The 13,450-nt window shown below is 38.9% G+C and overlaps 1 protein-coding gene across 2 annotated transcripts in view; it reads left to right on the top strand.

The window, feature by feature from the left end:
* Positions 1-4,106, top strand: part of pacsin1a (protein kinase C and casein kinase substrate in neurons 1a) — a 32,934-nt gene extending 28,828 nt beyond the window's left edge. For both annotated transcript variants that reach the window (XM_026199217.1, XM_026199218.1), the window contains exons 9-10: positions 801-997; positions 1,165-4,106. In XM_026199217.1, coding sequence (XP_026055002.1) covers positions 801-997; positions 1,165-1,274 — 307 coding nt within the window. In that variant the 3' untranslated portion in view covers positions 1,275-4,106. The remainder of the gene's footprint in view (positions 1-800; positions 998-1,164) is intronic.
* The last annotated feature ends 9,344 nt before the right edge of the window (positions 4,107-13,450 follow it).

Raw genomic sequence — 13,450 nt, 5'->3', positions numbered from 1 at the left:
ACTAAACGGACATTTAAGGGAAACAGTGCAGTCAAACCACTTATTACACCACATTTCACCACAGAAATAATTATGAAGATAAAAGATTTCAGATGAAAATGTTTTAAAATCTTACCAGTTTATTAGTTCTCTTATAATCCATTACAGCACACTAAACAATCATAGCAAAATGGCAGCAGTTGTGTTTGTAAGAAACGAGAGAGCGAGTCAACGATACCAGGATGACATAATTAAATAATTGTACACCATTTTGAATTGAGTTTTAATATTTTAGTAGCTAAACAAAATCAAAGCAGTTCCTAGCAAGAGTACAGCGCCAACTTCAGTTACCCAGATGAGCCTGTGTTAACAACATTTACCGGTTGTTATCGAGGGATAACATATCTCTGAATGTCGTGACTGACCAATCAGATTCAAGTTTTCCACAGAGCCGTGTAATAATACTTTTTAACACTGGCAGGACTCCTAATCTGAAAAGACTTAATGGACAAAATAAGAAGAACCTAAAAATGACTAGTGTTCAAAGTATTGGTTAATTTTAGCTCTCCAGTGAAATCATTGTGAATGTATATATCATTCAATATCATTCAGTCCCAGAGCACGCATTATTGACTGATTGGTGATTGATTAAGACTGACAGATTGATTGATTGAAATATGATGCACATACTGCAGGTGGTTTTCTGAATAACAAGTGTTTAAAAGGTAAAGTTGGCAAAACTGGTTCTAATCTGAAGCTTTGCAAGCGCACAAACTAAGGTTCTTCCGTGTTAACAGCATGTGTCCCCTGTCTTTGACTAGTGTGAGCAGCTATGAGAAGAACCAGGCGTACTCCACAGAATGGTCAGATGACGAGCAGCCCGCGGGGTACTCGGGGAACGAGACCAACGGCGGAGGGAACTCTTTCGAGGAAGACTCGAGCAGCAGAGGAGGAGTGCGGGTCCGAGCCCTCTACGACTACGAAGGCCAAGAGCAGGATGAGCTAAGCTTCAAAGCAGGTAAAGTGCAAAGCAAAATAAATGATGTTAGATCATCAACACCGCTGTCATCATCCATATAAATAGTTTTTGCTGAAGTCTTTATACTGAATGCTATCTAGATACCACATGATTTTTTTGACTTTACATATGGCAGATATGTCAGTTATAATCTGCATCACTCACAGGGGATGAATTAACAAAGATCGAAGAGGAAGATGACCAGGGCTGGTGCAGAGGCCGTCTGGACAGTGGCCGGACAGGCTTATACCCGGCCAATTATGTTGAGGAAATCTGATCACCTGACTAGAGGACAAGACACCTTTGGAGGCAGCTCTGATTGTCTGATCGAACGACATGGCAAAAGAGACTTAACATGAAGGACTTTCCCTGAAGATGTGCAATGCAGTCTTGTTTAAAATAAAAATAGAAACAAATTCTTAGTAAAGATAGCCACACCGTATATATTGATCTGGGAGGCGGGGAAGAGCTTGCTCACTACTAATATCTATTTGCAAATATTTAAAAAGCATATACATGGGTGTAAACGAGCAGATGTGAACAAATAAATGACCCATCAGTTATGCAAGTGCAGGCTACACATTATTGGTGCAGATAACATGTTATTTGAAATTATATTACAGACATTAGCATAAAATCCAACTGCACAGATATTCACGTGGCTACTCTGCTGTATTTTAGTATAAAGAGTCAGTGTGCAGAAAATGACTCACAATGGGCTATTGGGCTTTCCTCTTTCTCACCATCAGTCCATGCTTTGTTGCGCTGATTATTATATTAGGTATCGTTCTCTTGATGTCTTTGTCTGAATGCATAGCAGCATGCGCTTCTTCAGGCCGTCTGTACTGTATGCAGTTCCCACAGTGACCACAGAGGTCAACCTGGAAAATCTCAGGCTACGTTCAGAACAAAATACTACATTAACAGTAGTATTGATACTGCATACTGTTTTTAAAGATAGTATGTTAAACAGTATGTATTATGTATGTATGCAGTATGCGGTAGACCTTAGTCAGGGTCGTGCCATATTCAATTTTTGACAGGAATGAAATTGAAACTATGAGGGACTGACAGTCACAGTGTGTTCAGTGGATTGTACTGCTTCTCCAGCTGAGGAAACATCTTTATGGAAAACAAATGGTTTGAAAGTTGTGTCTTGTCAAAAAAAAAAAAAAAAAACACATGATCTAGGACCTTACACAGTGCGTGTCATGGTAAAGACTGTAAATCTCTCCCTCACAGCCTCTTTTCCATCCGTGTGAAATTGAACATGGCTTCTAACCTCACTAAAATCTATTATTGCATGTACGTCGGATCCAGGTATCATCACACAGTACAATTGTCTTAAAATTTGATTGAATATTGTGTAAAAATGTCTCATTATTGGATGACACCAAAATATTATTTTTTAAACAAGAATAATTTTTATTCATCGCACATCGCACCATGGGATCTACACTATGTAAATACTGCATAGTATGTAAACGTGATGTTCTGAACATATCCACAGCTGTCCAACTGGCCAATCGTTGTCATCCCATGTTTGTCAAAGTCATGTGTTGTTCTCAGTTTCTCCAAGAAGGTCTTGTATAAGCATCGTCTTTATTTGGCATCCCTTCATTGTGACCTCTTCATATCAAATCAAGGTTCTTCAGATGGACACGAATGTGTCCTATGCATGATTTGGGCTACTTATGCACAGCAGATTGAACAGACTGTGAGTGAATTTCACACCTGATACACCGCATGCATCAAAAGTTCAAAATGTTGTGGTATTAAAATGATTCTCTGTTGTTTCATGGCCTGTTAACTAACATGCTATGATTTTGCATCAAGACTATAAGTTTTAAAACATAATAATAAAATCGTTTTAATGCTAACTGAAATAAAAGAAACACGGCACCAAACTATGATTTGCAGGTAATATACAGTACAGTGGGCCAGAAAGTATTTGGACACTTTAAGGGAAAGTTCAGCCAAAAATGAAAATCTGGCATCATTTACTCAATCTCAAGTTGTTCGAAACCAATATGAGTTTCTTTCTTCTGTTGAATACAAAAGAAGATATTTTAAAGAATGTTGGTAACCAAACAGAAGCTAGTAGTTATTGACTTCCTTGAAATTCAGTGGTTGCTGTCAGTTTTCAAAATATATTCTTTAGTGCTCAACAGAAAAAAAAGATGAAATTTCATTTCATTTCAATTTTAACTATATCCCTATAAACCACTCATTGGATTGCATTGAATTACAAAATATCACACCACTTGACAGAAAGACAGCACATGCACACTTAAAAAAAAAAAAAAAAAAAAAAAAAAAAACAGTTTTAGGTTTTAAATGAAAAATAGCTGAAATCGTATGGAGGATTTAGAAATGTTTACTGTCTAAGCTGTTTATACAGATTTAAGTGAGACTCCAATTTTATTATTAGTCACCTGCAAGCTGAACTCTACGACCGTTAGATACAATTTTGATAATGCAAGAAGTTCTGCTCACGTGCCTGTTTTTCTTTCTTTTTTTCAGATTGCATTACTGAAAGCATAAAAATAAGTGGAGTTGTGCATCATTCATGGAGTTTCAGTGTGGAACTGAAAAAAATTAATAAACAGGATGTGACATAAGTAACACATTAAGAGGAAAGACCCCCCAGCAGCTTTGTGATTTGTCTGAAACTGTTCAGTCTAGGAAAAAAATAACTTGCATTGATAAAATATTCTGTAACGTACACAAAAAGAATTACGGATGGGTACACTCGTCAGGGTCTTATTGGGGAGTATCCTCTTTATTATATTCAGTGTGTATAAGTTGTGTTTCTCTATAGAAAATAAAAATGTAGTGTTATAATTGTAAATGTTGGGTAACAAAAGATTAACACTTTGAAAAAATAACACTGTAATGCTCTATAGGTACCATATTGTATTAATTTGATTTTGGATGCAATTAAATCATTATGTACCATACCTGTATAAATGCGTGTGGGTCCACGCTGTCATATTTGTATATGATGATGTAATTTATTAAGATTATATTCTTACTGTAACTGTAAAACTGTGTTGAGTAGAAACAAACACCTACATTGAGACAGTAAAGAGCTGTGTAATGTAAATGCTATTTTTGATGTTGATTTGTACTTTATTCAAACGAAGGGATGAAGGTTTATGTTGTGAACATTTCTCTTGCAGTGTAGAGGACATGTGTGTGTTCATAGTTAGTTGATGTAAATCGACCTCCTTGCTGGTGTAGTGCCTCCTCATCTATAACATAATGTTCATTTATATATGCATAAAGTTAATGATGATGAACATGATGATCAAAATAATGTCAAAAACCTGATTTGAAGTTTTTGTGATGATGTCAATATTGCAATATTAGTTTAGAAGGAGAAAACATGTTTGTTGAAAAAAAAAAAAACATGCAAAACGTGTGGGCAATTTATTTATTTTTTGTTATCTTGTCACATTGAGACGTTTAAATTACTTTCTTCTTTTAACAAAATATTTTACATGCCTTTTTTTTTTACTAATTAATTTGGAAAGGTTCATGCTTAGGTTCACATTAGTGTAAGGCACCTAATTAGATTTTTTTTTACAATGTTAATTAAGACAAGTGACCTTTATTTATATAGCGTTTTATACAATACAGATATGTATAATGCAAAGCGGCTTTAGAGTATTAAAAAGAAAAATACTGTCCATTAATGCAAGAGGATGATAGTAAAAACTAAATTTTCCAGTTCCAGTCAATGCATAATTGATTCATTAATGTTATTGTCGGGCTCAGTTCAGTTAAAATAGTATCTGTGCAATCAAGCCAACAATATTGCCAGAAATTGTGTCCACAATTAAGCCAGCCAAAGGTGATTGCACTTTTCACAATGCATATTGTCTCAAAGCAGCTTTACAGAAAATAGTGTTTATTAGGAAGAAGATGGCACATTGGAACCAATACTCAACTGAATTCAATTCAGTTAAAGTTTATTTGTATAATGTCAAATTTTATGATACAAATAATTGCAATGCAGCTTTACAGAAAATTAAGTTTCTAAAATATTTAGTAGTAGCTTATCAGTGGTAACTGTCAGTCTATGTACATATGGCAGAAATGTACGGAAAAATATATTAAAGAAGTAATCACACAGACGATGAACACTATTAACATCAATTAGTATATGATGCAATAAAATTTATAGCTAAATTTGGTTTACATCAGGGCTTGAAAACGAAAAAAAAAAATTCAATCGGTTCACTCCAATCAGAATCGATATATTAATGTTTCTGTGTTCCTCTGATATTATTACCATTTCGAAACCGGTTCGGGTGGAAGAAAAAACGCTTAATAACGTTATAAAAAAAAAAATATATATATATATTCTTTGCCTATAATTTGCCTAATAATTATGTAACATGCGCCGTTTCTATATGCAGGCTTTACAGTTCTTACCGCAAGCTAGCTCATGGTAGTAGAGGTTGGTAGGAGAACAGTGACAGGGAGCTCGGCAGATCATAACACTTGATTTATTAAACATGAAGAGGTGAACATCAGGAAATAGCCACATCTGATTGTACTCTCTACCTCTCACAACTATGCGCAGACTATTCTTGCACGGGTCTCTGTTCTCACGATATTACCTTTAGATCTTATTTAAAGTTATAGAACATTTATTGTAGGGAGTGAAATTTAAGGTTAAAATTATAGTAATATAATAATAATAAGTACAGTGTTTTCTTTACTAAATTTGTTCGTTTCTGGTTTTTGTTTTCGTTCCTTGAACCGGTTCAGAGCACTGGTTTACATCATCTCTTTTCAGGTGTTCTGGATCCAGACTGAAACTTAAGTAAATCCTAGTTACCAGGGGATGTCAATTCCAGCAGAAATAGAGAAACAAATAGATAGATAATAAGCACAGCTGCCTCGTTTATAATGAAGTTAAGGGGCATAACATTTCCGTCACACACTTGAGGTATCTAGCCAATCACAATGCACTGGATAGCTGGCCAATCAGAGCACACCTCACTTTTTAGAATGACGTTTGTAAAAATCTACACATTTCAGAAAGGCGGGGCATAGAGGAGAAACAATAATGTACAGTATGTGGAAAATGTTTTTTCAGCATAAACAAATTTCATTACACCAAATACAATATAAATACAAAATAATAATCTTTTTAGTTAGATCACATGACCCCTTTAAGTGAAATACTTTTTTTAAACTGCGCAGGAATCGGTGAGCCAAATGACATCATGTTTATGTTACATAACAACAAGTGTGTGTAGTAAATGTAAACTCTATGAATTAAATATGCACAAACAAATGAGCAGTGTTGCAGTTGCCTTTTTCCATGCATTTCCTGGAAATTACTTAAATCTATTTCTAAACTGCGTAGGAACCCTAACTGAATTAACTAGAAGATATTTAAATATTTATTCATCGGAGAAAACGAACTACACACGTTTCTACACAACCACATCCAACTGATCTGAGGGCGCACGTGCTTCCTGATGTCATGTTAAATGATGCCCTTGAGGTAAGCTAAAACATACCAAAATTGTATTTGAAAGTAAACTATCCCTTTAAGTGATAACTATGGGAAAAAAAGGCTATAAAAACATAGACATATCAGTAACTGTACAAAGTCCCCCCTATTCTATTATCTGAATACAGATACAAATACAAATAATTTTGTGTTGTTGCAGATACAAATACAGATAAATACTGGCTTTGCTGCAAACCCCTTGGACATTTTATATGGGTAGTAGAGGAAGTGAAACTGTCAGCTCAGCACAAATAAAGGAAAAAGACTATAGCCAGTTAAGCAAAACATTATGTCCTATGACCATCATGTTATGGCTGTATCCTTAGGAGGTACAGAAGAATCAAGTCAAGTCAAGTCACCTTTATTTATATAGCGCTTTAAACAAAATACATTGCGTCAAAGCAACTGAACAACATTCATTAGGAAAACAGTGTGTCAATAATGCAAAATGATAGTTAAAGGCAGTTCATCATTGAATTTAGTGATGTCATCATCTCTGTTCAGTTAAATAGTGCCTGTGCATTTATTTGCAATCAAGTCAACAATATCGCTGTAGATGAAGTGACCCCAACTAGGCAAGCAAGAGGCGACAGCGGCAAGGAACCGAAACTCCATCGGTGACAGAATGGAGAAAAAAACCTTGGGAGAAACCAGGCTCAGTTGGGGGGCCAGTTCTCCTTTAACTCCACAGGGTGATGGTGTTGGAACCCCAATCCACTCGTGGATTGTGTTTAACCAACCAGGGATGACCTAAAACAATGGGAGTGACAGGGGAGTCCATGAGTTAAAACTATATATTTTTGGTGTGGTTTCCTGAGGTGGCCATTGAGTGCGGTGACATGGATGTGACGAGACAAGGGAAGGACAGGAAGGTTCAGGTGACGTGCAAGGACAGTGTCAATGAAATTACCCTCGGCTCCAGAGTCCAGAAGGGCCTGAAAGTCTTGAGTGTGGTTCAAGGAGAGTTGAAGATGTGGTTGAGGACTTACCGGCGGAGATCCCACCCGATAGTAGCCTCAAACTTACTACTGGGCTGGCTCTTTTTACCGGGCATGAATGAAGGGTATGAGCCGAGCCACCGCAATATAAACACAGTCCTTGGGACATCCGCCACTCTCTCTCCTTCCGGGATAGTCGAGCTCTATGCACCTGCATGGGTTCGTGATCGTAGATGAGACCGACCATGTTCTCTCGACTCAAGTAACCCCTTTCAGGAGAGTTGTGAAGGCGTGACGGACTGGTTTGTTTACCAAGATGATTAATCCGGGCATCCACACAGAGTGCCAAGTCGATCAGACCGTTGAGAGTTGGGGGTAACTCAAGGAGGTAGATCTCCTTATGAACACGGTCGGCCAGCCCTTCCAGGATTCGATCCCACTGCGCCTCCTCGTTCCACTGGCACGCGGCCGCCAAGGTGCGGAACTGGATGAAGTAGTCCACCACCGACAAATTCCGGAAGCTGAGCAGCTTCCTTGCCGGCCGCAGCCCGATCAAATACCCTCTTCATCTCCTCAGAGAGGGCGTGGAATGAGGCGCAACACGGATGATGGTTCTCCCACACTGCCGTCCCCCATAAGGCGGCCCTGCCAGAAAGCAAAGTGAGAGCAAACGTGACCTTGGACTCTTCCGTCGCGAAGGTGCGGGGTTGTAAAGCAAAGTGTATGGAACACTTGTTAAAGGGGGGGTGAAATGCTAATTTTCACTCAATCTCCTTTTAATCTTGAGTACCTATAGAGTAGTACTGCATCCTTCATACCTCCAAAAAGTCTTTAGTTTTATTATATTTATAAGAGAAAGATAGTCTGTACCGTTTTTTTTTTTTGAAAAAAAATGAGCGGCTGGAGGCTTGACGTGTGGGCGGAGCTAAAGAATCACGAGCGCGAGTAGGCTTTTGCGTTGAGAGCGTCTGGAAGCTGACATTACCGTGAGGAAAAAACATCATCCCAACATCATCACAAAGGTGTACATGTGGAAAGTGGAGTTTGATGCCAACATCGCATGTTGTTTACTTGATGTGCTTACGCGCCGATAGTTAAGGTAACAACACAGAGATATTTGAAGCAGTTTTACTCACCGACTGCGGTTACAACACACTATCGTGACCCTTTTTCGTTGGGATTGCATCATACTTAAGAAAAAAACAATACGCAAATCCGGCATCAAACTGTGCCTTGTTTGTAAAACAAGCATCTTTGAAATGCAGGGAACAAACAAAAACACTTGCAGTGGAGTTTTCCGTTGATGCTCTGTAAAAATAAACTCCATCCACTGGTCCCTTAATGCTTTTTTTTGGTAATCTGTGCAGGGTTGTCTTGCCCTGGCAACCAAAAACTCTCTCGCTCTGATCAGTGAATGTCTCTACTCTGCTCTATAGGCAAGCGCGCTCTTCCGGGAGAAGTGCCCTTAGGACCCATATATAGAAATTCCGCAGACCCATACTCGAAAAAAACTTTCTGAAACTTGTGACAAACCGGAAGGAGTATTTTTGGAACAAAATGTACAAATTAATTTTTGAAACTTTGTCCATGTTTAGCATGGGAATCCAACTCTTTAACAGTGTAATTTCCATAGCATTTCACCCCGCCTTTAATGTAAGTTCTGCAAAAGTCAGGCTCACCGGAGTAACTCTCTGGCACTGGAAGTCGCGGTTCAGTGGTCATGGGAGAGCTCCCGGGGGGCGGGCGGCGCAGGCGGTGCGGGTGGCACAGCGGGAGAGGTCAGCTGATGGATCTGCCGGGTGAGCTTGGACACCTGTGTCACCAGCACTTGGATCGCGAGTCCGGTGTTTACAATACTCTCCTGCTGCTGATCCATGCGGGTGAAGCTGTGGTGGATGAAGTCGGAGAGTCAAGTGGTGCTCGCTGCTTCCATGTTTGGTCAGAGCGTTCTGTAACGATTGGTGAAAGGAGTGGCAGGAAGCAAGTGCAACTTAATGGGTTTTTTAATATAATGAAAGACACAGTACATGAAGACAGGAAAACAGGTGATACTTGGCCGGGGATACACAGTCCGAGAAGATGCAGGAGGTGAGTGGAGGATCCGAAGTGCGGTGATGAGTTGGCAGCAGGAGAGGGTGACACAGGAACTGTGGGGAAGCGAGTCGAGAGGTAAGTGATGAATCCAACGGTGATATGAGATGAGTGGACGGCGTTCTGGGGAGACAAGACAATCCAACAAAGAACAACACAAACAGAGCAGAACATGAGATGAGGAACTGAAACAACACTCTGACAAACACAAGACACTAGACAGGGCAATATATAGGGAGGAGTAATGAGTGACAGAAATCTCATAGGTAACTAATGCCGCGTTTCCACCGCAGGAACTTTAACCAGGAACTAGGGACTTTGGCCTGGTACTTGGTGTGTTTCCACCACAGGAACCAGGAACTAAATAATTTTACGGGTAAAAAAATGCCCCTCAAAAAGTCCCTGCTGGCGGTAGTACTTTTTAAAAGTTCCGGAACTTTAGGGGGCGGAACTTGGGCACTAAACATGCTGAATGGTTGAGTTCAACCACCATTTATTCGGATCATTTTCTAAATATTACTGTTATTGTGTCATTAAATGTAATTTTAAAAGTATTCCAGGCCAGAATGTAGTTGTTTAAAACTCAAATCTGTGGTTTGTAAAGACAGCGCCTATTTAAAAATGTGTTTCGCCGATCTCGGAGACGCTGAGCTCCAAGCGATCAGTGAGAGCTCAGTCCTCATGTATCCGCAGAGAGCAGCCTCACCTCGGCTAGACCTTCTAATGTGTGCCGCTGGTTTTGATGTCTCTTTAGTGGTTAAACATAAAATATTATTTGTTTTGGGTAAATCTAACAGGTTGTCTTTGGTCTGTATTCAATTTATCTATTTGTTAAAATAAAAATAAAAAAGGCAAATTTATATAATATTTAACTTCATTGTAATGGCTGTATATATACACATATCCCTGAACAAAGTACATTTCTGCAGCTGTTATTATGCTTAAATGAAAACGAAAGGAGGCAGAGGTATTTGATATCCTTTTTCGTTTTATTGTAAATATACAGAGAGTAAAATTGCAGTAGCCATGGTCAGCTGACTGAAGTGATCAAGTACGCTGCTGTTAGCAGAATTACCGGATTTGCGTCGTCGCTGACATCACACTCCCGAGTCGAATGCGTAAAGTCTGAACTACTGAGGATGCAATTGAGAAACTCGCGCAGACCTACGTCACCAGTCCATTTGCCTAATCTTCCCAGTACTTTACACCGCGGTGGAAGCGCAGAAAGGAACAGGTCTGGGGTAAAAAAGTTCCTGGTACAAATGTTCCGTTTAATTTCGGTGGAAATGCGGCATAAGCAAAAGTGGAGAGCTCGACAATTGACTACTGTGGACTTCAACCGAAAACAGGAAGTAAATACAGGTATGTGCGCTGGCTGAATTAACCTCACTTGTATTCATATCTTTTACATCTACTGCAGGATTCACCGTGTTCACTCTGAAAGGAGTCACTCACTTAACATTTTTCTTTCGAGAGGAAATGTACATCTCAAATGGGGATCTGCAGTGAATGGATGGGATATTGCTGTAACATGTTAGAAAAATGTATGTATTTAGTGAAAAAAGTTGTTGATGCAAATGCACTTAACATAGACATAGGTTTTTGTACATTCAAAACACATACTAATACGGAATGCGTGGACATAAACTGTAATGTTGCTTGTTATTACTGTCAAATTATGTTCATATAAGTTTAGTCCCATGTACTTATAAGGAAGGTCTGTATATACCGGAGTTGCTTATTATTACTGTCAAACAGTGGTTATATAAAGTAAACCCCATGCCGTAATGAAAAAAAGTATGTACATATATTGGACAGTTGCTTGCAATTGCTATCAAATATTGTCTACATAAAATAAACGTGCATTTTTACATATATTGGAGAATTGCCTGTTTATTAATGTTTATATAAAGTGAACCCATACATTGAGTAAATGTCATGTGGATATATTGTAAAGTTGATTTTAATAAGTATAAAACAATGTTTATATAAAGTATACCTCATACATTGATGGTTAAAGTATATAGATTTATTGGATAGTTGCCTTTAATCACTCTAATATATTGTTTATATAAAGTAAACCCTTGTACATTAGTGGTAAAAGTATATAAATTTATTGGAGATGTGTTTGTACTACAAATAATGTTTTTATAAGGTAATCCCCTGTATGTAAATGGTTGAAGCAAGTAGAAATATTAGAGAGTTGCTTGTTATTACTGTCAAATAATTTTTATATAAAGTAAACCCTCGTATTTAAATGGTACAAATATGTAAAAATATTGCAAAGTTAATTGTAATTACAGTCAAATAATGTTTATATAAAGTAAACTACCATATTTAAATGGTAATAGTATTTAGAAATATTGGAGAGTTACTTTGGAGAGAACTCCGCGGGAGTTTCACTCGTTCATTCTGGTCAGTGTTTACATCCATCCTCAAGCGCATGTGAGCTCAGCTTTACAGAAACTTGCTGATCAGATCACAGACACAGAACAACAACACCCGGACTCTGTTTTAATCATTCTTGGGGACTTTAACAAAGCCAATCTCTCCCGTGAACTGCCAAAATACAGACAGCATGTTACATGTCTCACCAGAGACAGTAATATATTGGATCACTGTTACACCACAATAAAGGATGCATTTCACTCTGTTCCACGAGCAGCTTTGGGACGTTCTGATCACTGTCTGGTTCATCTCATACCGTCCTACAAGCAAAAACTTAAATCTGCTAAACCTGTAGTAAAGACTGTGAAGAGATGGACCAGCGAAACAGAGCAGGATTTACAATCTTGTTTTGACCTCACTGATTAGAGTGTTTTTGAAGCTGCTACCACCGATCTGGACGAACTCACAGAGACCGTAACATCCTATATTAGTTTCTGTGAGGATATATGCATTCCTACCAAGACTTATTTAACATTCAACAATGATAAGCCATGGTTTACAGTAAAACTCAGACATCTTCGTCAGGCCAAAGAGGATGCCTACAGAGATGGGGACAGGGTCTTGTACAATCAGGCCAGGAACACACTGAACAAAGAGATCAGAGCGGCTAAAAAGACCTACGCTAAAAAGTTGGAAGACCAGTTTACTTCCAACAACTCAACTTCAGTGTGGAGAGGTCTAAGAACCATCACGAACTACAAGACACCACCCCCTTGCACTGAGGCTAATCAATGACTTGCTAACGACCTGAATGAGTTTTATTGCAGATTTGAAACCCCCAACACCCATTCTGACCATCTCCCTACACAACCATTAACACATCCTGCAGTCCCACCCTCCACACCTCCTGCTCTTCAAATCTGTGGAGATGATGTGCGCCAGGTCTTCAAGAAGAACAAAAGAAGAAAAGCACCAGGCCCAGATGGTGTTACACCAGCCTGTCTGAAAATCTGTGCTGACCAGCTGGCCCCCATCTTTTCACAGATCTTCAACAGATCCCTGGAGTTGTGTGAAGTGCCTTCCTGCTTCAAACGCTCCACCATCATCCCCATCCCAAAGAAACCCAAGATAGCAGAACTTAACGACTACAGACCTGTGGCTCTAACGTCTGTCGTCATGAAGTCGTTTGAAAAACTGGTTCTGGCTTATCTGAAGGACATCACTGGACCCTTACTGGACCCCCTCCAGTTTGCTTACAGGCAAACAGGTCCGTGGATGATGCAATCAACATGGGATTACACTTCATCCTGCAACATCTGAACAAAACAGGGACTTATGTGAGTATCCTATTTGTGGACTTTAGTTCGGCATTCAACACCATCATCCCAACAGCCCTTCAGACCAAACTGACCCAGCTCTCTGTTCCTAGCTCTATCTGTCAGTGGATCACCAGCTTTCTGACAGATAGGCAACAGTTAGTGAGACTGGGGAAATTCACATCAA

This window comes from Carassius auratus, chromosome 23 (assembly GCF_003368295.1).
Source record: "Carassius auratus strain Wakin chromosome 23, ASM336829v1, whole genome shotgun sequence".
NCBI lineage: Eukaryota > Metazoa > Chordata > Actinopteri > Cypriniformes > Cyprinidae > Carassius > Carassius auratus.
This window is presented reverse-complemented; position numbering and strand designations above follow the sequence as displayed.